This window comes from Nilaparvata lugens, chromosome 2 (genome assembly GCF_014356525.2).
Source record: "Nilaparvata lugens isolate BPH chromosome 2, ASM1435652v1, whole genome shotgun sequence".
Taxonomy (NCBI): domain Eukaryota; kingdom Metazoa; phylum Arthropoda; class Insecta; order Hemiptera; family Delphacidae; genus Nilaparvata; species Nilaparvata lugens.
The window spans coordinates 81924332-81949991 of NC_052505.1; the positions used below are offsets into that span (position 1 = coordinate 81924332).

Genomic DNA, 25660 nt, shown 5'->3' on the forward strand with positions numbered 1-25660 from the left:
TTCAAAGATATTTAGCTTCCAAAGTGACATTTGACGAAAATACTTTCAATGTCAATTCATTTATTGATTTACAACTCATGATTGAGTGTTAAAAAAGGTTGAATTAAGTTCCTATTTGATCATAACGATTTGACGTTTAATTTTTCATTTTGGTCTCAATATATCGATCGAGTTCTATCGATTTCCAGAGGCGAATACTCGACGGAATAGTTATTCAATTTTATTAATATTGCAGGATCATCAATCAAATGCCGGATCTGATTTGTACGCAACAGCAAGCCAGCAGCACGCGACCTCTGTTGCCAGCTTCAAGTTATTCAATGCAGCTGGGGAGGAGGAGGAGTAGGAGGAGGATCTCACTATCCATATCAACAGACACATGTCAGTTAAACTATTTCATACAATCTTTTCGGTATTTAAAGTGAATATTCAAACTTTGAAATCATTGCTACTCAGGGCTAGTTTGTACCTGCATACTCAGTATAATAGCTTCTATTAGAAAGTTAAAACTAACAAGAATAATAATTGATCAATGCACATGAGGTGTAGATGAAATCACTGGCATGAGTATGCGGAAATTGCAGTTATTTATATAGCTTCCATTGGATTGTCCTTTTCCTTCAGGGCTACTTTTAATATAAATTAAAAAATAAATCCCAGTATTCAACAATATAACATGTTGTGACAAAATAATTTAAAAGTGTACTGAGATTTTATATTTCTATTTATACTTCCATTGGATATTTGAAATAATTATCATACAGTCAGTCATCTAGATAACTTATTTGATAAGTCGTCCTCAAGTGATTGATGGGAAATCCAATGTGTTGTATTCCCCGTGAACCTGAGATAGTCGTATCTCCAACTTGAGATCAGATTTAGGTCAGTTGAATCAGTTAATTACATGGGCTGCTACGCAACAATGACAGCTTGATCTAGTACAACTGCATCTATCCAGAGTAATGTATTCCCTTGTGAGTACTTAATCCTTGAAGATGTAATGCCTGTATTTGGCTTTTAATTTAAGGCATTCTGTTGGTTTGTAGCACAAGTAATAAAACTATTCGATGACGATGGGATTGAACTCCAGATCATCAATTCGATTAAGATATTCATGAAATAAATATTTATCTAACCTGCTGATGAGTTGTGGGATTTATTGAGTCAATGGATAATGGTAAATGATAGATGTCATAAAGAAAATATGAATTAGAGTTTATCCAATTTGGTAATGCGTAGAAAAGTGGCTAATGGGTTGAATTTGAACCTATCACCAACTCACTAAAGTCGTATCTAGTGAGGTCCATGTTATAATGGCATTATCTAATCTACATTGGTGATGCTCTCCTTGTCTATCATTCGACAAAGCAGGTATCGCTATCCTTATCCAGCTCCACAACGTTGTCAGTTCATTTTTTAATAATGTAGAACTATGAAAAAAATATTTTCTTCACGATTAAAACATAATGTATTATTTTAAAAAAGAATGAAAAGTTAAGAGGAATGTGGAGTTATGGCTTCCAAGTGGAGTCATATACTCGGCTCACAAACATCGGTTTCCGTAGCACTACTCTCTCTCAATTGACGCGCTCACTCACACATCAGCCTTCTCTTTCTAGAGAAGTTTACTCCATTGTCTACCATTGTTTACTATCATTGTTTACTATTGTTTCATTATCATTGTTTACTCGGACAAAATATTATAATTGTAGATAGAGCATCCATTGCCTGCACTACTACAGTAGCTCGGATTTCATTATTTCTCTTAGCAAAAGCTTATTTTGTTTTGAACAAGCTTGCAAAAGAACATGACTGAGTTTGACGTTCAATAGGAAAATTTTGGTGAGTTATATCAGAATTTTGAGGTAAGGAGCTGGATCTCTGAATCTTTATAAACAATTTGGTATCATTTTCATGGTTATCGGTTGGAGAATAGCGTCCAAAACACGCAAGAACGAAGTGCCTGTTTCAGCCCTTTTTCCGAATTGGAAAATTGCTCTTAATATTACATCAGATATACCGTTATCAGCCGTTATCCTCTATAGAAGGCAGTGGCAAGGCAGAGAATCGGCAACGCTGTTCTCCTATCTTTCTCCACTGCTATTACAACGTGAGCCCTACTGTTGTTTGTTTTTGTGGGTTGGATGAGAGAATGGAGACGCATAGAGAACTGTACATTCTCAGTTATACGATTTGTTTTTCAAAAGAATCTGCGCTCAATCTGAAACATAATATGAAATCTATGAATGGGAAATTCGACATTGAAGGAAAATTGAAATTAGTGCTACTTTTGAGAAATTGATGATTGCAGATGATAACAATTTTTACAGTTGATACAATAGTTTAGAATCTATTAATGAAGTAATAAATCATTCAAGTTATCATGAGTTGGAAATCTGTATCACTCGAAAAATGCGTATTTCTCATGTGATTACTGAAGGAGTAGGAGTAGAGACTTATTCTACTATTCCGACTCAAGTCAGAAAAAAGAAAGAAGTCAGCTTCATCTTCGATATTTCTTTGTTCAATAAGATCATATATTATTCTCTCTAGACTCTCACGTATCATAACTCAGAAATAATACTATTACAACATATCCACATAGATATGTGAAATGAAAATAACATTATCCAAGCTCTGATTCTGTATTTTTTTCACTCATTATTGTGGATTTTGAACGGAATAAACCATGATTATTGAGAATATTCTACTGACTTCAAGACTCAGATAACATAGATTTGTTTCAAGCATATTATAAAAAGGTCCAGGAAGGCTCTTTTCTGAGAGTTCCATAAAAACAAAGTTCATCTTTTCTCTTCACAGAGGATATAATATTTATTCTTTTTCTGTGAGGAAATGTTCAGAAATGTATGTATTCATTTCTCTTGGAAGCTTTTCCATGCACAATGCTTTTACAAATAAGCTTCCAGACGAGTGGAAGACTCCAGAGTTTTATTACAGAGTGAAAATTGACTAATGAAATGAATGTGAATGTGACAAGAATAAATCTGTCTTGTTTCAGTTATGGAAAAGTTCCACAATATCATATAACATTATATTCATATACAATATATTCATGTTTTTGATGGATTCGAATGTTTATAAATCTTCAAATTACATCCATGAAATCATTCTTCAGAATGGTTAAGCTCCCTATCTAAGCTTTTGTTATGTTGATACTACGATAAATCATATTTATCGAGAATATTTTTTATACTTTATATAAAAGCATATTTTACATGAATTAACAATAGATTTCAAAGATTGTTATTATTATTAGCCAAGTATTCTTACACTTTTGTTGTCAAGCAATCATCTACTTTGAGTTTATAGGTTTTCAGCTACTATTTTTTAATAATAAAATCGTCCTTGTTATTAATTGCTAAGCAACCAAAACATTCTTGGCTGACAACGTTCTTGAGAATCACTTGAATACAATCTAAAGTCTTCATGAATACAAGATATGCTACAATACTGGTATGTTAAACTGCTCCAAAGTATCTAGCAAAGTTCTCCAGAATCTACGATCAGCTTGAAATTTTTCGCCAATATTCCACTCTTCAGATGTTGTCCTTATAATATAGCTCCTAGAGTGAGGTCCACCTTCATGATTAGTGTTTGATTAGCAATGATATTGCTATCCTTGTCTATCATTCAATAAAGCGGATAGCGCTATCTCTTTCCAAATCTGTTGCCAAATCGTATTTTAACAATATAGAATTAATAGTTGAATTACAAAATATTTCATCTTAGTTATGAAAATTTATAAAGAAACTATTGAGAAATATAATTTCTCGCTTAATCAAATATAATTGATTATTTCAAACGAGAATGAACTGTTAATATTACATCAATAAACCTGTATCAGCTACCGTATATAGAAGGCATTGACAAGACAGAGGATCAGCAACGTTTTTCTCCTATCTTTCTTCCCTGCCATTATAACGTGGACCTCACTATAGTACAATCAAACTTTCCTTATCGGCCGATAATGGATTTAACATTGAAGTTGAAAGTATAAGTTCTAGGCTATAGTGAGGAAGATAGGTGAGTGAATATCTAATTATCTCTCTTGTATAGTGAGAACATTATCCGTAGTTACTGGTATTAAAAAACAGACACATACTCTTCTCTCTTCCTCTTTCAAAAATGACAACAGGTGGCGAGCGGTCCTGATTGAAGATCTAAGAGCCGTTTTTACTTTCACGTCGTCCCGAGTAACGTTTAAACGAGCTGTTCGAAGAAAAACATCAAGGAAGCGGTTTGTCAACTGAATCCTCCAGTTTCTTTGGTTGACGCCTTCACTTTATGCGTACTTTGTGCTTCATACTGGCACTGAAAATATTGCGGTCTACTCGCCTCCAACGAAAGCGACAGTTTCACGTTTTGCTTCTTCCACTGATAAATTATTTCATGAAAAACTTGCAGCGGAGAAATTTAGTGGTTGGTTTTTTGTATGGTTCAGGTGATTCAGTGAATGTCTGTCTGATGAGATGTTAGCGGTCACCTCCAAACCGCAGAAAGTTTGATTGCTATGTTGATGAATTTGTCACGATCATTGTTTTCAAATGATTCAATTTTGGCATAATTGATGATATCCCATCAAACAACATCTTGTTTTTTCGTAATACGGTATAATTTTCTATTATCACTGAATTAAGTAACAAGATGCTTTCATCTTGATACTTTAAACATCAAATTGATTATTCAGGAGATTGGAAAGAAATTTCCAATTCTCTCAGGAAACCTCAAAGCAAATAATATTTTTTTTTTTATGAAAATCCCTCAGCTTCTCAAAGGTTCAGTGGAGAGAGAATCTCACCATCTGTATTTATTTGTTTATATTTCAACGGTTACAACAAAATTTTCAACTCGAGTACAATAATGTTAAATAATACATAACAAGGAAAATAAATATAAGTCAAATGCAAAGTAATCTTACAGCAAAAATTCAATAAAGCAAAGTGATAGCAATAAATTATTGCTATGTAGGTGATAGCTTGATGTACCAAACTTATTGAGCTATTTTATCAACTCAATATAGGCTACGTATTTTATCAATTTTCTGTGTTGTTGGGAAAGTGATGTGGTAAATATCCATATTGAATGAAAACAACTCGATGTTATCCAAACCTCTGATTTATTAAAACAATTTGAGATATTGGTAATTTCGGTAGTTATACCATTATTAAGAGAGCTCACTGGAATTGATAATGGTGAAACAACCGAAATTAATATCTTGAATAGTTTTAATAGAACAGTGGTTTTGAAAACATCAAATCGTTTTCATCATGTTGATTATGAGTCGTTTCCATTTACAAATATGTTATGATATTCCATATCGATAGATATTGTATTATCTTGCTAGTATAAGCGAATAAAATTGCTGTTGAATTATCCGAGTCTGTGACACAGAAGCTATATTATGTGGAAAGGGGTTCTTATTCTTAAAGGAGTTATTGTACTGTACTGTATTGTATCAATTTTCACTTGATTGATAAACTTTGTGTTAAGCAATAATATGATTTTAATTTGATGATATGACATTGCAAAATAGGATATTCACATCCATGTGAAATCCCTTTAAGTTACAGTAGAAAATATTCATATGCAATCATCATTGGCCATGATATTAGATTAGATATTGTATAATATACAGTTTAATTGCATTTGAATTTGATACTGATCATTATTACATAGTACTAGACAGTAGCTGGTAATGCAATACATTATTACACTACTTATTATAATTGGAATTCGTGTTTGGCTGAGTTAAACAGGATTAATTTATTTTAACCACTGAATACATTCAACCCAATTATTGAAGCCACTGTTTTAACTCAATCCATTGGGAAACCGGGAAAAGTTTAGCAATATCAACAAATGGCATAGATTTCAAATATTCAGTTCCATAATCAAGTCAAATTTCATCAACTATTTTCATCAGCTATCTCAACGAAAAACCAGTCTGTACACAGGTAGAAATCATCAACAATTAAGTTTCTCTCTTGATAAAAATTAAGTTGATTGAGATTGTAAAAGAACTCTATAGCCAAAGAGCTCTATGTCAAAGAAGGTAGCCTATATTGTGATAACACCTAACTTCATTTTGAGACAAACCTCATGTTAGGTGCCGGTGGCTATCTGCATATTAATTTTGTTTTGATGATCGCAAAGTTCGATGCTCGATTCAAACCATGTGATAGCAATCAATTCATATTAATGCCCAATTTGTTACCTCATTCTACCACTCTTCATAACTCTCAACAAGAGCTATATTTAAGTGATAATTCAAATCTGTGTCAGGTTAAGAACTATCCTTGATCTCACATATTTTCTCTCACACACTCTTCTACTTATGGTTTATGACCGCTTTTCTCAAAGTTGGTTCTACTATTAAACCCCTCAATTCAATGTTGTGCTGCGTTCAGATTGCCATGAACACTTGCATTTAACTTTTCATCAGCTGATGCTATACTCATTTTATCTGTATCTCACTGTCTCTGTACGAATACAGATATACTCAGCGCAGGTTTGTGGCGCTTGAATCAGTACGCAGCTTGATAATTCATAGATAATTCAATCATTGATATAATGATACACAATCATTAATGGAAATAATTGGGGAGAACCAACCGATACACTATTTCTCCCTCGAATTCATGACGCTTAAAATATTTAAAACTCATTCATTGATGATACATGATACACAATCATCCATGAGAATGATTAAGGGAGAACCAACAGGTACACTATTTCTCCCTCGAATTCATGACGCTTAAAAATATTTAAAACTCATTCATTGATGATACATGATACACAATCATCCATGAGAATGATTAAGGGAGAACCAACAGGCACACTGTTTCTCCCCCAAATTAAGTCAGCTTAAGGTTTAAACTTGTATTTCACTCCAAAAGTTCTCAGAGAAAGTGACCCTTGATATAAACTGTAATGTAATTGGTCATTAAAGTAATTTCATTGAATAATACTCGCTTTTATTCGAATTGAACATTTAATCCTTGGTTTTTAAGGAGGAGCCCGGTTCACAGAGCGGCAAAGGTTTCTTCCAGAGCTACTCTTCAAACGAACGTCAGCCGTTGACGGCAACCACATACGGCCCGCCGAAACCAATGCCTTACCGCAACTCACATCCGTCGTCGATAGCGACGGCGACCGCAGCGCCGCGACGACCCGCACCCGTCTACCGACATCGCGGAGTCGTGCTGCCTGCCAAACTCACTCTACCCTACGGCCAGCCGCAGCCGCAAGGATCACCGGATGTCAAGTACGCGCGACCCCAAACTGATTTCAGGTAAACAATTATTTCCTCTGCAGCTCTATCATAAGCTCTACTGTGGAATCTCCCTTAACTATTGAGGCGGTATAAGGAAGGAAGGCACATAGTGCAGAAGGGCGTTTTGAAATTAGATATTGAAGAGAATCCTGGATAGAAGTCAATTCAATTCAATCCAAATTCAATTTATTTTCAGAAAGTGTACATTTTACTACAGATTCCCCTGAAAATTACTCCTTTAATATGGAACAAGTCCGTGTTTAGAGGAGGTGTCAATACAACAATAGGTTAATGTTGGTATTAATACAACGAAAACTCTTGTTGATTTCTACTTGATTTTTGGTCAAAGCTGATGTCTAGATAAAATTATCTCTCACTGTTATCGATTACACTTACCGTGTAACGATACTGTAGTATTGATCAGCTATCTAGTTACACTGTTATACAGTGGCTGATTTGTTCCGATATACTAGCGTGAGAGAATCCAGTTCAATGGTATGAGGATTTACTGTTACCCTGAAGTCTATTTTTTGTAGTATTACACTGGATTCTCCAGACCTTGTATTCATTCATCCGTCAATGATGAAAACACTTGATCACTGAATGATTGGGAATGAAAAAAAGGCTTAGCCCTTACTATTTCCTTCCCGAAGTGTGAATGGAAATTAGTCCAGAAATGGTTATGTTTCGTCAGCACTTTTGTATTGATGAGATAATCAATGGAAGTTGAATAGTATTCACAATATCATTATTCATAGTATCTAGTAGAAATCATGTAGTACAAATACTATTAATTAGTATTCAGTAATTGTATTATATTGTAATAAAGACTATAAAAGAAAATATAAGAATAAAGAATATAATAATTATATCATAGTTAATGAATATTAATTAATAAGTCTTCTTAATAATTAATAAGAAATAATTATAAGTCTGATAATTATAATTGATAAAAAACAATAAGTATTCGTAATAATATTATTATTTAGAAGATTATTCTATAGTAGCATATTACCGCTAAAGGGAGAATTTCTCATGGAACGAATCTCCATTTCAACTTGTAAAATAATTATTTCTCATCGAATGTTCCCATGCTTTAGAACACGTGATAAGTTTCAAAGCTCGCTCAAGGATTAGTCCTATATTGAAAACAGACTGTAAACATCCCTCCACTCTCAATTGAGGATTATCTCTCAGAAGGTACAGGCCAGTAGGCAGTTTACGAAGTATATTAATCGACAATGTTCACTGGAAAATGCCAATTTTTTTCGATCATCAAATTGATTGTGGAGAGGAAAGTATTAATGAGAGAATGTTTTTGGAAATAACTATTGATTAAAATACAGACTACTCTCCAAATTCAACGCTTTGAAAGAATTTCAATTCTCCAATAACTATAGTCTTTTCATCGAAAGTGAAGACAAATCATAAAAATTGTGTCTAATGTGAAGTAATAATTACTCATATCAGTTTATTTTAAGGTAGCATTAACTTTATGTTCTGTCTCTCCTTTCGATGAACACAATATAGTCCTCGACATAATTACTGTGATGAACGACGAACTCATTGGTTAGTCGGTCAGCTTCCTGAATACGGATTACAACTCGCCAGCAATATCAAATCTCCATTCATTTATCTCCGTATCATTTTTATTCTCCTGAATTACATTTGTGATCAAAAAACGATATTGCTTCGTTAACATTGATATTCAGACATGTGATAAAATTGTATAAAATTATATCTTAATGAAAATCAACATACAAATTTCACATACATATTGTAGGCATCATTGATGGTGAGTTTATTCTGGAATGGATACAGTGGATTCATCTATGAATGAATATATGTGAATCTCTTCATTCTAATAGCTCAAATCAAACTCAGAGGAAGCTTTGTTGTATTAATAATGGAAGAATAATGTGTCTGTTTTTTCCACAGAAAATTCTACAAGAAAGCACCAGAAGTGTCAGTGGTTCGCAAACCCTCTAGTCCATACAAATATGTCCAGTCCAGCATCACGGACAGTGGCTCAAAATTTACAACCTCTCCATACAAGGATGACTACACAAAAAGCTACAAGATAAAGCAGACTTCCAGCAGTCCCTACAAGAGCAGCCATACATCAGACAATTCCAATGAGAATTACAACGGATTCAGCTCTCAGGAAACTGACCCACTTCCTGACCCTTTCTCCAAAGAGTTCTACGATGTCTACTACAAAGCCAAAGAAAATAGATACCAGCAACAGCTTCAGGTATAAATTCAAATTTATTGTACATATTGCTTCTAACTATACTGAACAATATTGAGCCACTGTACAATACTCTTTTGATAAGAGTGGCTTATTATGGTGACTCGTATCTAGTTCGAAATTGGAGAACATTGATATAATATTCATTCATACAATTGAATAGACTAAAAACGTTGTAAAAAGTCCACTTTAATTGAATAAAAATTGATATTTTACAGGAGCATGCTTTCGTGTGTGCTCACACATCATCAGCTGTAAGTTACAGTACAGTTGAGAAGTGGAAAGAATAACAAAAACAAAAAATGCTCCTGTAAAATATTAATTTTTAATTAATTAAAGTGGATTTTTGACAACGTTTTAAGTCTATTCAATTATGGAAAAGTTCCACAACATCAACATTCACACTACATTCATACAATTATTTATTCCATTTAATGACAAAAATACGGAGTGAAGGAAAAATAGCCCCTATTATCTCTAACACTATTTAAGAGAAAAATCTAGTCCAATTATCATGTTATGTTCAAATTTCTCTTTATACCTAAAGTTTTTCCACTCCAAGAATAAGCCAGGAAAATCAATGTTCAATTTTAAAGGTTCTATAATAGAGCCATTGAGAACGAAACAATTCCGAAGTTTCATTGGAATATTGAAACTAATTTAAAAATTTAGAGCCGAAAATAACACATTCACTGTCACTTTAATTGACTCATCAAAAGCCGTCTTATCAAAAAGGTTTTCTCTGATTGGTTTTCGTAAAATTAACACAGTTCAAATTTAACCGGCTTTTGTGCAACCGGGTCTAAGTAAGATAATAGGGGTTTCCTGAAGTAATAGAGTTTGACAAATATAAAATGAGTTCCACCATGTTATATTAGTTATCATTTATTTATAGCCTACAGTGACAATGATAAACAAATGGAGAAGATTCCTGTGTTAAATATTACTTTTCACTGCTGGATGATTCCCACTAATGTAAATTTTGATAGTTGTCCACAGTATATATTAATATTTATTCTTAGTATCTCATTTTCTAGATTTGGAATCCAGTACTCGGCTTACAAAGAACTAGAGTTTTTTTCCGCTATAAAAAATACTCTTTTGATAAGAGTGGCTTCTTATGGTGACTCGTTTCTAGTTCGAAATTGAAGAACATTGATATAATATTCATTTTTGAAAGATTGGAAACAATCTTCTTTCTCTTTTATCGCGAAATACTCCTCAGCGTTTCTCGTCTGTGTTGAGGGGTTGCCTATACGCTGATTGTGTAGGCGTATCAAGCCTCTGCAGGAGATACGTACTGAGCAAAGGTTTGAAGAAAAGGTCAGACAATGACAGCCGACTTAATAGCCCACACAGAATGTGTTTCATGTATTGAAAAGTATAACATATAAATAAGAGCTTTATTTGAAACTGAAACAGTACGAACCATTAAAATTCCCATGGTAACGACAAACAACTTCTATTATTAATATTGATGGAACTAATGAGAAATTGCAATTAGGAGGTTTCGGGTTCGACTCCCGGGCTGGAAAATGATTTGTGAATCTCACATCGAATTTCCTTCTTTTGTTCACCCTGATGTCAATATTTGCAGTAGTCTTCAGGGTAGTTTATAGCATCCAACTTTGGATTTTTGTTTAATGAATATCAATAATCATTTCTAAAAATGCTTTTGATAGATATTTGTATTCGGATCAAAAATATCCTAACTGAATAGCGCGATTATTGTAATATACGAGGAATAGTTAGTTGATTTGAAAATATCATTATTGGGATTTATTCATAATATTTTTCTTATAATGATTAATCAGATAATATTTTTTTGTGGTGGAACACTGCTATCTGACCTCTTTCTGGTGGAAATATAGAATCATCGCAAAGCTTAACTATATCGCTCCACTCGTACCCATGATGTTGAATTTTGATTGAAATGTTCCTCCTATTGGATTTTCTCACACAATGGAAACTTTTTTGAGTGTGGGAGAGGAGAAGCTTTACATAGGGATGATTGAGATCCAGCGCCAGAATTCCTAGAACTCGAGCGATGGGTATTCCAAAACTTGTTTACTGAACAAAGACATATGGATATTGTTCAATAATTATATTGAGTGATTATTTTTGTGAGTATACTTCAATTCGCATTATGGAATTTGATCAAAAACCAAGATTCACCTATTGTCGATGTGTTTCGATATTCTTCTTGTGTTAATATCATTAATTACACAGCATTTCAACATCTCAAGATTTTCATATTCCATTGATATTTCCAATCAACATTTCCTAATTTCAATTTTCAATTCTCGTTTTCGAGTTTCTAGTTAGTTTCAATCCTAGCTAATGCAAGTGTTCTAGAAGCGTATTAACTTCAGTCCGGCCAGTCCACACTAATTAAACGCCCACGAGTTTCTCATTATGTCTGGCATCTATTAATTATTCAACACCAACTCATTACAGATTATAAATACTCATAATTTGAAGAATTATGGACCTAACAAATGAGAGATTTTGTGTAGCATACTGTTAGGCTAGCCACTAACGGTATGACATGCATGATAAACATGTATGTATATGCATGTTCATCATGCACACACTCATGTTCATCATGCATGTTTTGTCATCAGCAATAGACTTCCAACATAGAAGAACAACCAATAACAATGAATACTGCTACTATAAGCTACTAATAACAATAAGCTACTGAAAAATTACAAATAATGTTAATGATACAATTATAATTTAACCTCGAATAGAGCATTATAGAAACAATTATTATTATCCAGTGTTCATTCACCTACATCCAACTTGTTATAATAAGTTTGAAATTTTCCTTTGTTTTCCAGGTTACAAAACCAACTACAACTCCTCCGAGAAAACCTAGCCAAATACTACAAGAAACCAGTAAACCACTTCTCGGCCAAACCTGCCTCCAACTCTCCCTACAAGAGCACACCAGGAAAGGTGTTCAGCGACTCTCTCGACTACACGAGACCCGACTTCTACAAGAACCCATCGTCGTCCCACTTTGGTTCCTCATCTCCATCGTCGTCCAAATATGGTTCCTTATCTTCATCGGCGTCTCACTTTGGTTCCTCATCTCCATCGACGTCCCACTCGGGTTCCGCGTCGTCGTTCTACGGCGGTGCAGCCTCAGGGCTGGCTCCTGTCTCCACCAAACTCGGCTCCTCCGAATGGACTCCGATAAATGCTCCAGCTGGAGCCGTTCCGGCCAGGTCCTTCGACATTTCTCCGCCCGATTTATCCAGATCTCATTCTCAACAGTCTCAATATCCTCAACAATCTCAATATTCTCAACATCCCCAGCACACATATCAGCCAAGGCATGACTTTGCACAGTCGACAAATACAATTAATTACAGAACAGGTGCCAGTTCCGAGGGTATTGTCTCGGCCGATGTTATGGTAAAACAATGAGTCAACCCTGATCAGATCTGTCATTTCCAAATCTGTAATTATTAGGAAACATGATTTTGTTTCTTCTCCACTAGCTACTGTTCAAACCAAAAGGTGCATACAGACTTATGCGCCCAACAAAAGAAAGTGTAGTAAGAAGAATGTCAACATCAATTTCGAGGACTATCTTCAATAGATCATAAAATCAACAAGCGTTTTAACAATTTAGTTGTCAGTTCTCATTAGGTGCGTACAGCTTCAAGCGCCCCGAACACACGCATTTCATTGTTCTTCAGATGATTATAATATCTGTATTTGTACAGGAACGCAAGTTTTTTCTATGCTTATTATATCTGTATTTGTATAGGAACAATTAGATACAGATATAGTGAGCATAGCATCATCTAATAAAAAGTGGAATACGCGTGTTCGTGGCGCTTGAAGCTCAATGCACCTCATTGATGAGAACCGGCAACTAAATTGTTAAAACCCTCGTTGATTTTATGGTTTATTGAAAACGCTCATTGGAATTGTAGTTGAGATTCTTCTTACTACGATTTCTCTTGTTGTTAGATATTCTAGAATGAGAGATGAGTAGCTACTGGAGGTCACATCCTTGATCGAGATTTTATACAAAAATCATCAGAATCTTTCTCTGGTAAAGTTATTTCCCTGATTGATCTCAAATAATAACCATTGATTTTCATGAGGAATGATTTCCACAGAGATTGATATTTGGATAATGTATTTCAATTGAGATATTTTATAAGACGTTACAAAGGATTCATTTGATCCAAATCTAACGTTTGTTACCGTGATTTATTTAAAATAATAATTTATCGTAATAGTAAACTTCTTTTACATAATCATACTCTTAGTTCAGTCACTATATACATTAGCGTTCTCCATACCCCATTTTTATGTCTATATCGACTGGACTATTTCGACATATTCATGATACTTGTAAGAAATGAAACAATGAAAATAGTCATATCATCAATTAATTGTTTTGAATTTTATTTCAATTCATAAAATAATAAAAATTATTTATTCGTCTAATCTAGAAAGACGTGTTTTATTTTTCTTCAACTGAATTATATCGTTAGAATTGACGCAATAATTTGAAGATGATGTTTTCAACCTGAAACAAGTCAATTTTACTTTTGAAATGTTATAGATGAATTCATACAATCATCCTGTTTGAATTTAAACTTTATTCAACTGTCTTTCTGAAGTTGATAATATAACGCATTATTTATGAACTCATAAACTGAAAATATCACTGAAACATTTTTCAGAGTTATGTGTGTATTTGATGCATTTAATCTAATGATAATGTGTATTTTTGTTTGAAAACTTGAATCTCTCCAATAATCAGGTCAAAAATATAAGATGTTTCCAAAATAAATCAATCATAACAAGGATTCTATTATCAAAATACAGGGTTTGTTGGTTGTTTCAAACAATTCTCATTCATTGGACGAAATTTCTACCATGAACTCCAATGTTTGAATATACTTCAATGTCACATTCCCACTATGTGAACTACAGTATTCGTAATTTCAGATCACTCATGGTTAATTGAGGTGGAAATTCTCTGACTTAATTTCTCAAGGACTGAGAATTGGAGTGCTCTGCCAACATAGAGAGCATAGTTTATTCAACTCAAAAAGTTCAGAAGCGAGTTGACCCATCTACTTCAATGCACCTCCTTCACGAAAGGATGTAGGAAGAGTCTAACAAATGAGAGGAAGAATATAGAATTCAAACACTTCAGAATTTATAAACGCATGATAGTAGTTATTTTTATCTAGATTATACTAACTAACTGGTGGATAATAAGTAAATATTAAATATTACCATAGAGAAACAATAGCATAAGTAGATATCTCATGGTATAGGGCGTTTATGTCGCAACTTTTATTGTTATCTCAACCCGATAGTTCATGTAATTCTTTCCCGTGAAGCTGTGTGACACTGGTAGTCTCTCACATTGTGCCGTTCATACACTCTCACCCCAACTAAACAGTAAAATTCGACAATAATCGGCATGAGATAACAGTAAAGTTGCGACACTTGCCTACTTACGCTATTGTTTCTCTATTATATTACTTTGTATCAAGATTCAATTGAATTTTGTTCAACATTATTATCCAACAAAAGATATGAATACATTTTAGATGGAATACAACTCATACTGTTATGAATATAAATAACGAAGTATAAACTAATCGTACCTCAACAATAATATTATCCACCATGGTTTGTGACATTGATTATGACTTAGTTAATCATAGTTAATCATAGTTAACAAAGCCAATAATAATTATAATTGATTATGACTTATTGATTATAGTTAACCATAGTCAACAAAGCCAATAATAATTATAATTGATTATGACTTATTGATTATAGTTAACCATAGTTAACAAAGCCAATAATAATTATAAGAAGTATTCATTTATTGAGAACAATTTTCACTGATGTATGAAATATATTTTCAAATAATTCAAACATCAATTTCCAGACTTCAGCTTTTCATGAATCATTTTCTGTGAAACAGATTCTTGAAAATGGAAATGAAAGAATTCTTTATTAGTGGATGCCACCAAAATTCATTATTTATGGTGAAGAAGAATAAAGTTATATAGAATAGTTAGTTGTGAAGTGATATTTGTGTCAATTCTTTATTAGGTGGAGTTGAAGTATTCTTCGTGGTCAAAATATAAAAAATCCTTGAAAATGGGTTCTGCATCATACCAAAAAGCGAATGTACCCTACAACGTTATATGGAGGAGCTTGACATGACTAGATTAACCAGCTTCTAAAGATTGAGCTCAGAGAATGGATAAAATGGAGAGAATGAAAGAGTTATGCATATTTTGGCTTTGACTACGTGAGGGAAACAGTTTCAAATGACCACCTGATTTGCATATCCCTTTCACGTGTAATTTTCTTATTCACTTCATAACTATCTATTCTATATAACTTGATTTTTTCTTCACCATAAATAATGAATTTTTGGGAGCATTCACATTTTTAGGAGCATTGTGAGTTGATGAAAAATGTTGTATTTCTTTAATCAACAAGGACATGATCAAATAGTTCTCATGATTTTCATAGGGGTTTTGACTAAGGAATATACAATGTCAACATAAACTTACCCTTCTTCCCAATGCCAATGTAGCTGTATGGAGAATTTCTGTTTGTCATATCAAGTTTGATTTTATATTCCACCCTTCTAGATGGTGATTAATCAGCAACAAAATACTTAGCAGATATTGATGACAATAGGCTCATTGCCAACATAATTCATTATCAATGTCAATGAGTTGGTTCATGGTCAAAAAAATACAGACACAAAACATTTTCATTCAGAGAGTAATTATTTTATTCGTTTAAGTCTAGCAACTACATTGCTGAAGAAACTCAAACCATGATTGGAGAAACTCAAACCCTAACCTAACCTTTTCTGATTGATTCTCACGATTAGTGAAATTAATCACGAGTAATATTTAATCGGTCTTTGTGCAACCGGACTTATACATTTTAAAGTGAATCAAGAATTGTGGATACACTATAAAATCATAGAGTACTTCCAGCATATACAACGAGTTTAGAGCCGACTACCACTTGAGTGGGAATGCATTTTCAATATTCTACTACAGAAATCCATTGATTGAGAATGGAAAGATTAGAATTCGAACAGCCTTATATAAAGCCCAGTTTATTGTGTACTTTATTGAATGATATGTCTGCTGTACTGCAATCGAAAAGCCATTCTCATTTCGAACGGCGTGCTTTTGTCTTTGTAGACAATGTGAGCAATTCAACTTTTGTCAGAACTCAGAACTAATAAATGCAGCTGCCTGGGGGACAGAAAGTAATTTCGTAGACGATAGAATGTTTGAAATGTGCATGGAAAGCATTCCGATTACAAGAAACGAGTTTTTCCCACTTACTGCACTCATTGAGCTGTATGACAGAGATTCATATTCAATTTTCACAATATTTTGAAAATTCTAGAGATCTTCGGTGAAATAGAAATCTCCATTGTTGTTTCAAATTATTTCGATTAAGAACTACAATTCATGTAATCCCAATTCTGGATGAACTCACACTATATTTCCCAATTGTACGAGAATTTTTGAATAGCAGTATGCCGAAATTATTGCATAATGGATGTAAATTTGAATCTCACTGAGTCATGCTTTAAGAATCATAAAACACTCACTAAGGAACTATAATGAGATATTATGTAGTAGAATAATACAGAACTCGAGCCAGATGTTATACAATTGATAAAGAAATTGAACGTCTCCTCTATCCTGTAATACAATACAACACTATACCTGTAATACAACTCAATTTTATTATTGAGTTACTTCCCTCTCTATCAACTACAAGGTGATTTGCATGTTGCAAGAAATCTATCCCATGCTTATAATTTTAAATTATTAATTTTGATTTATATTTCTAATTTCAAATTCAGTTTTGGGCATAAGCCTGTTGTGCCTTCTCACATAAGTGTAATAATTCCACATGACTGAATAAATGAATAATCACCTTACCACATTAACTAAGTATAAATAATTCAAAGATGTGACATGTTATCTTATTTCATCACAATTCTAAATATAGGATGACTTAATGCTCGTCCTCGAGCTTATAAGTTAGTGAAGGTAGCTGGATCAAGTTTCTCTTCCCAACCTCAGTACCATGCAGGAGCACATCAATTATCCACCAACTTAATACAGTAAGACTGGTTACTGAAACAATCTCTTACCATGCTTTATATCTCACTATTTTAGCTCAAGTATCAACTCAATATGTCTTAAACTCTTGAAGTTTTCAAGTTATTATACTATCATCGAGTAGTGGATTGGAGAAAAATGAAAACAGACTAGGAGAGGAATTATCAGTTGGCAAACGGAAAATAACGAGATTCTTCCATTCAGAATGGCAGCAGCTTTACGTTCGTGTTCAAAAATGTGAGGTTCAATTTGAGCTCACATTTCAAAAACCGTAGCGCTGTGTGAATGCTTTTCACCAATCACAATTCAGGACTTTGATACTTATATTTTCCAATTTTCTGGTCGACAAATCCATTCGAATGAGTGTAAGCGTCATCTAGAAAAATGGTGAACTTTCTATAGGCTAGCTATTGCTCTTTTGTTGCTCTTTCTGGATTCATCAAGAGTGAACTTATTTTGTTTAAAATACTTTTTCGCTGGAAACCACTAAACTGCATTCAATTGTTGTAGAACCATAGAGAAAAGACAGCATAAGGAGATATACCATGGCATAGGTCATTTATGTTTCAAAATTGAAGCCAATTTTTGTTAACTCTAACCGATTACTATCTATCATTACTGTTTTGGCCGGGTAAGAGTAGTGTAAATACGGCACAGAATAAGAAACTAACAGCATCACATAGCTTCACGAAAAATAAACTACAACAATTATCGGCCTGAGTTGAAATTGAAATTTGAACATAAACTCCCTATACCATGGGATCTTCTCATGCTATCATCTCTCTATGATGGAACTAAAACTATAAGTCCCATGCACCATCTCTGTTAAAGTTAAAACTAAGATTGATCAGTTCAAGCTAGGCAGGTAGCCTATTGCAAAACGTTAGGCCTATATTACACGTTTTAAAGCAACCTTCATTTAAACCAAGATTAGTGTTGCCTTAATGGTGCTTAGACCCATATGCACTATTCATATTTAACGCCAATCAAGGTTGACTTGAGGTTGATTATGACCGCATTTATTATAGTGCTGAATGTTAAATTGTACTAGTTGAACCCTAATCAACTATCACAATGTGGGTATGTTAGCTTTATTATTGTGATCTGTTTTATACCTGGTTATCCAACAGTTTTATCCATCAGCGTATCAATCTACGTTTAAATCGAGATGGTGCATATGGGCCTGAATTATTCTAGTTGTTCTACTGAATAGGGCTGCCACTTTACTACAACAAAAATAAATCCAGTTACTTTTTATATTCCGTTATTTCGATATGGATTAGTATTCTTTCAGTAGTCGTAGCTCTTTATAGATCGATTTGGAGAGTGTTGAACGAGTTTGAGTGACACTTGTTTTGTTAATCAATATGAAATTCCAGAGTCTGCACTCAGCTTCCACTCTATTATTCATATACAACGAGTTTAGAGCCGACTACCACTTGAGTGGGAATGCATTTTCAATATTCTACTACAGAAATCCATTGATTGAGAATGGAAAGATTAGAATTCGAACAGCCTTATATAAAGCCCAGTTTATTGTGTACTTATTGAATGATATGTCTGCTGTACTGCAATCGAAAAGCCATTCTCATTTCGAACGGCGTGCTTTTGTCTTTGTAGACAATGTGAGCAATTCAACTTTTGTCAGAACTCAGAACTAATAAATGCAGCTGCCTGGGGACAGAAAGTAATTTCGTAGACGATAGAATGTTTGAAATGTGCATGGAAAGCATTCCGATTACAAGAAACGAGTTTTTCCCACTTACTGCACTCATTGAGCTGTATGACAGAGATTCATATTCAATTTTCACAATATTTTGAAAATTCTAGAGATCTTCGGTGAAATAGAAATCTTCATTGTTGTTTCAAATTATTTCGATAAAGAACTACAGTATCTCAATTATTCATGTAATCCCAATTCTGGATGAACTCACACTAGATTTTTTGAATTGAGTATGACGAAATTATTGCATAATGGATGTAAATTTGAATCTCACTGAGTCATAAAACACTCACTGAGGAACTATAGTGAGATATTATGTAGTAGAATAATACAGAACTCGAGCCAGATGTTATACAATTGATAAAGAAATTGAACGTCTCCTCTATCCTGTAATACAATACAACACTATTGACCTGTAATACAACTCAATTTTATTATTGAGTTACTTCCCTCTCTATCAACTACAAGGTGATTCGCATGTTGCAAGAAATCTATCCCATGCTTATAATTTTAAATTATTAATTTTGAATTATATTTTTAATTTCAAATTCAGTTTTGGGCATAAGCCTGTTGTGCCTTCTCACATAAGTGTAATAATTGTACATGACTGAATAAATGAATAATCACCTTACCACATTAACTAAGTATAAATAATTCAAAGATGTGACATGTTATCTTATTTCATCACAATTCTAAATATCTGATGACTTAATGCTCGTCCTCGAGCTTATAAGTTAGTGAAGGTAGCTGGATCAAGTTTCTCTTCCTAACCTCAGTACCATGCAAGAGCACATCAATTATCCACCAACTTAATACAGTAAGACTTGTTACTGAAACAATCTCTTACCATGCTTTATATCTCACTATTTTAGCTCAAGTATCAACTCAATATGTCTTAAACTCTTGAAGTTTTCAAGTTATTATACCATCATCGAGTAGTGGATTGGAGAAAAATGAAACAGACTAGGAGAGGAATTATCAGTTGACAAAATGAAAATAACGAGATTCTTCCATTCAGAATGGCAGCAGCTTTACGTTCGTGTTCAAAAATGTGAGGTTCAATTTGAGCTCACATTTCAAAAACCGTAGCGCTGTGTGAATGCTTTTCACCAATCACAATTCAGGACTTTGATACTTATATTTCCAATTTTCTGGTCGACAAATCCATTCGAATGAGTGTAAGCGTCATCTAGAAAAATGGTGAACTTCTATAGGCTAGCTATTGCTCTTTTGTTGCTCTTTCTGGATTCATCAAGAGTGAACTTATTTTTTTTAATATACTTTTTCGCTGGAAACCACTAAACTGCATTCAATTGTTGTAGAACCATAGAGAAAAGACAGCATAAGGAGATATACCATGGCATAGGTCATTTATGTTTCAAAATTGAAGCCAATTTTTGTTAACTCTAACCGATTACTATCTATCATTACTGTTTGGCCGGGTAAGAGTAGTGTAAATACGGCACAGAATAAGAAACTAACAGCATCACATAGCTTCACGAAAAATAAACTACAACAATTATCGGCCTGAGTTGAAATTGAAATTTGAACATAAACTCCCTATACCATGGGATCTTCTCATGCTATCATCTCTCTATGATGGAACTAAACTATAAGTCCCATGCACCATCTCTGTTAAAGTTAAAACTAAGATTGATCAGTTCAAGCTAGGCAGGTAGCCTATTGCAAAACGTTAGGCCTATATTACACGTTTTAAAGCAACCTTCATTTAAACCAAGATTAGTGTTGCCTTAATGGTGCTTAGACCCATATGCACTATTCATATTTAACGCCAATCAAGGTTGACTTGAGGTTGATTATGACCGCATTTATTATATAGTGCTAAATGTTAAATTGTACTAGTTGAACCATAATCAACTATTACAATGTGGGTATGTTAGCATTTATTGTGATCTGTTTTATACCTGGTTATCCAACAGTTCTATCCATCAGCTTATCAATCTACGTTTAAATCGAGATGGTGCATATGGGCCTGAATTATTCTAGTTGTTCTACTGAATAGGGCTGCCACTTTTACTACAACAAAAATGAAATCCAGTTACTTTTTATATTCCGTTATTTCGATATGGATTAGTATTCTTTCAGTAGTCGTAGCTCTTTTATAGATCGATTTGGAGAGTGTTGAACGAGTTTGAGTCTGCACTCAGCTTCCACTCTATTATTCCATATACCACGACTATAATGCACCATACCAATGCATGTACAAGCACCATACCAATTTATATCATGGCAAATCTCTGAAAGATTATCCATATATGCATCAGGAATGCTGCACATAGAATGCACAATACACATAATCTTGATTTCCATTAGGATTTAGGCGTACTGTTTGTTGATCCAATATAGACTGCCGGAAAGTGGATGTGAGATTGCATACGATTCCACCCCTCGGGTTTTATATCAACATCACAGTTGTATATCTCAAATACTGTACTATAATAATATGCAAGCTAAAATCACTGCTGTGATACTATTGTAATCAACAATCTGAATGATGTAGGCGTATCCTTGTACCGACGCCTGTAATATACCAACATCATGTATATTTATTACCAACATAATTATGTATTATAGCAAAATGGAATGAATTTGATTTTTTTCTGATTATCTATAATATAAACAACTAATTGAGAGATATGCATAATATTATTCTCATAATAAGAATATTGCTCGAATTGAATTGATTGGTTTTTCAGACTGGGATACACAATCCTGTTCTACCTCTACAGTGAATTTTATACTCTGATGTAATCCATTCAGATAGGAAAGAAAATTGTCTAGTTGTCTGTTACTTCCTTTCCATAAGCAAATAATATCATCTACATACCAGTAAACAATTTTATCTTTGAAATGACCATTTTCAATAATTCTACTTTCCAGCTTATCCATAAATAATTCAGCTAGGATTGGTGAGAGGGGTGACCCCATTGCCAACCCCTCTCTTTGTTCAAAAAATCTATTGTTGAATTTGAAATAATTATGCTGAGTGCATAACTTCATCAATCCTACCAGTTCTTCTCTGAGTGTATGATCATTGATAGAGTCTTTCATTATTTCCTCAGCTCTTTCAAGACTTTCTCCCACCGGAATGTTAGTGAATAAATTAGTAACATCAAATGACACAAGTTTATGAGAAGATAGAACTGGAATATGCTTTAAATTTTTGACCAACTCCAATGAATTTTCAATACTAAATTTTGGTTGAAAACCCGTTAATGACCGAAATGTGCTATTCAGTTTGTGAGCTAATTTAGAGCAGGGGGAATTAACAAAAGATACCACTGGTCTTGTAGGAACATTAGTTTTGTGTAATTTAGGTTGACCGAAAAGTCTAGTGGGATATGGATTCATGACTGTTAAATACTTGATTTATTTCTTATTAAATAATTTGGTGGTATTAGTCAACTTATTTCCAATCAAGCTGATGATTTTGGTGGTGGGATTGGAGTTAATCTCAATAAAATTGTTATCTGCATGGTTTACCTTACTTAGATATTCGTCCTTATCCATTTTTACTGTAGTGCATCCTTTGTCAGCTTTCAAAATCATCAGGTCATTGGTTTTCATCTTCTTCTTTAAATTCTTCATGATGTCTGCCGTTTTTGTGATCTCTGGTCGAAGTTCCCAGTTTCCAGGTCGAAGTTTTGACAATTTTCTTAGTCTTTTTCATTCAATATGAATAATTACCACAATATCAACTTCTCAACTACACAAAAAGTCATATATTTACATTTTGAATATAATGTACATTCTATTGATTGGATTGCTTGTTTGTTTGTATATTGATACATAAACTAGTGTTTTAAACGGTGATGCATTCAAAAGAATAGACAAAAATTGAGGGTTGCATTTTATGAATATCTTATTTTCACTAAATTGTTGGCTGTTATATCGTATCCTAAAACACTATATCACATAGCCTACTTCGATTCATTATTTTGGATTCCACGATTGAGTTGATTGATCCATGGGCTCTGAATGAAATTTGAGTTCTCTCCATCCAATTTTCCTTGTTGGGAGGAGAGGGAGGTCACTTCTATACTTTTTTGTTTACTCCTGGCACTTTACTACTCGTAAAATGTCATCTATAAATTCATGTTGAATACATTGATACTCTTATTAATAATCACCTAAAATTCGTCTTCAAATAATGACTTGATGCCTTCTCACCTGTAAAACAGCAATGTACTAGACATTTTTCACTAAAATGAAGGAATATCAGTAGTATGCTTGAATCTTCATCAACGCCGTGTTCCAAATGAAGTACTACCTCCTTCAATGCTCTTTATTAACGCGGGTCTGACGTTTTCAACATTCAGAAGCGTCTAGAAGCAGTTGGGAAGTCTAACTCGAGATGGGACTCAGGTGCTTCGTCATGATGTAATTCACGAGAATATACTGCTCTAAACAGAGCATCGACAGAACGGGAATTAATTAAGTTATGAAACCCTCAAAGTATGAAGCAAACCAAGCCAACGGTATTAGTGGAATCTCTTTGGAGCTCCGGCGGTATTCTGTTCCTGGCGTAAAACAATTTATAAAAAAATAAGATGTCATTCATAAATCTTAGCTTCAAGAATTATAGAGTTTTCATTCTTTGTTATTTTACAAGACCCTTGATTGTGTGACTGGTGATATCATTTATGGAAAATCAATTAGTCCCGTCGTCTTTCAACTATTACTAATATCAATAAATGTAATTTGTGAATGTTGATAATGATATTATTTTTCCAGAATTGGAATTAAAAATCATTCAAAATAGGTTCTGATTCGATGATATTCTGAGTTATGGAACAATAACAGCACAAGGTGCTTCTTTTATCATCCATCTTTTTTTATGTCGATCATTGTGATGACTTTTTTGTGAAATAAAGAATAACATAATAGTACTCCATTTCCGTCATGATGCATGAGTGATGAATCACCATATTCACCATCAAGAGTTTCCAATTTCAAACTTTGAAAGTAGCTTGATTGATCTGTAGAAACTTGACTGATTTATTTTCCAGGAAATAGTTCCTTGAGTGGTGAAACTTTTATAATATTACTAGCAGGAACCCGTGCTTCGCAAGGATCTATTTTAAAACTTGACAAAATGAAAACTTGACGTAATGAAATTTTGAAGAATTGAGAATAGGGCCTTTAACCAACCTTGGTTAATTAAGAATCTATAAGCAAAATTTCAAGTTAATTAGTCCAGTAGTTCAGACGTGATGATGCGTCAAACATAATTTTCCTATCCCGTACGTGCGTAAGCCAGCTCTTTACTTAATATAATTATTATAGACATAGTTAACGACTGCAAGAGATAGGACTGTGGAACAAATAATAGTGGTGAAACTATGATAGCACCAGAAGTGTCTCAAACACAATAGTAGGTACTACATGAACTTTTTGAAAGTGATTTGAAAAAATGTTAAAACAACAGAACTGAATCCTTATCATTCTATCTTCATTTAGAGAGGCTTTTGTTTGAGCCAAATTGAAATCTATTTATAAAAAAATGAATGTCTGATTGTGTGTTTGTTTGTTCCCTGTAGACTTGAAAACTACTTGACATAACGGCATGAAACTTTGGGAATATGTTGTGTGAATATTGGGGATGGTTTCTGAACAGAAATTTTAATAGGGGGTTAATAATAATTATTTGTTAATACATTTTACAGACCTATGTTTTCGAAATTTTCGGCCGAGCGGCTACTGAAGAACGAAAAGATGATCATGATTTAAGATCATATTGTGATAATATGATTTAGCATCTAAAGTTACCAGCTGTAATAAACATATCACCCTGTGATAAATTATTGTGTACTGGTATTAAAACGGTAGTTTGGAGTTGAAGTGTATAGTCGATTGGTACCAGCTGTTCATAATGGTTCCTTAGAAGACTCATACAGATAATTATCACTCCCCTATCATTGAGAAACTGGAAAATGTTGAAAAAAATTATTCACCTAATGAAAGAGTATATATATATATTGTATAGTATATATGTATAGTATTCATATTGCATTCATTAATTACTGAAGGATGAAAGAATAATTTACAATTTTTTGAATTTAGCATAGCTTATATTCATCCTAAAATGGAAAGAATATGGAATTCTGTGTGATTCATCGTACATCGCATATTTCCTGGACCATATATAGACAATCTACAGCTATGAAAACATTGAATATTTTTCTTTCAAACACTGATAT

General features: G+C 33.5%; 2 protein-coding genes across 2 annotated transcripts in view; both read left to right on the forward strand.

Annotated features, from left to right (window-relative positions):
• Positions 1 to 14032, forward strand: part of LOC111057313 — a 54989-nt gene extending 40957 nt beyond the window's left edge. The window contains exons 3-6 of the mRNA XM_039421922.1: positions 236 to 381; positions 7035 to 7315; positions 9236 to 9551; positions 12392 to 14032. Of these exons, the coding sequence (XP_039277856.1) occupies positions 7134 to 7315; positions 9236 to 9551; positions 12392 to 12895 (1002 nt within the window). The 5' untranslated portion in view covers positions 236 to 381; positions 7035 to 7133 and the 3' untranslated portion in view covers positions 12896 to 14032. The remainder of the gene's footprint in view (positions 1 to 235; positions 382 to 7034; positions 7316 to 9235; positions 9552 to 12391) is intronic.
• The window catches only part of LOC111064454 (RYamide receptor-like), a 390152-nt gene that overhangs the window by 173649 nt on the left and 190843 nt on the right, over positions 1 to 25660 (forward strand). The window lies entirely within an intron of this gene.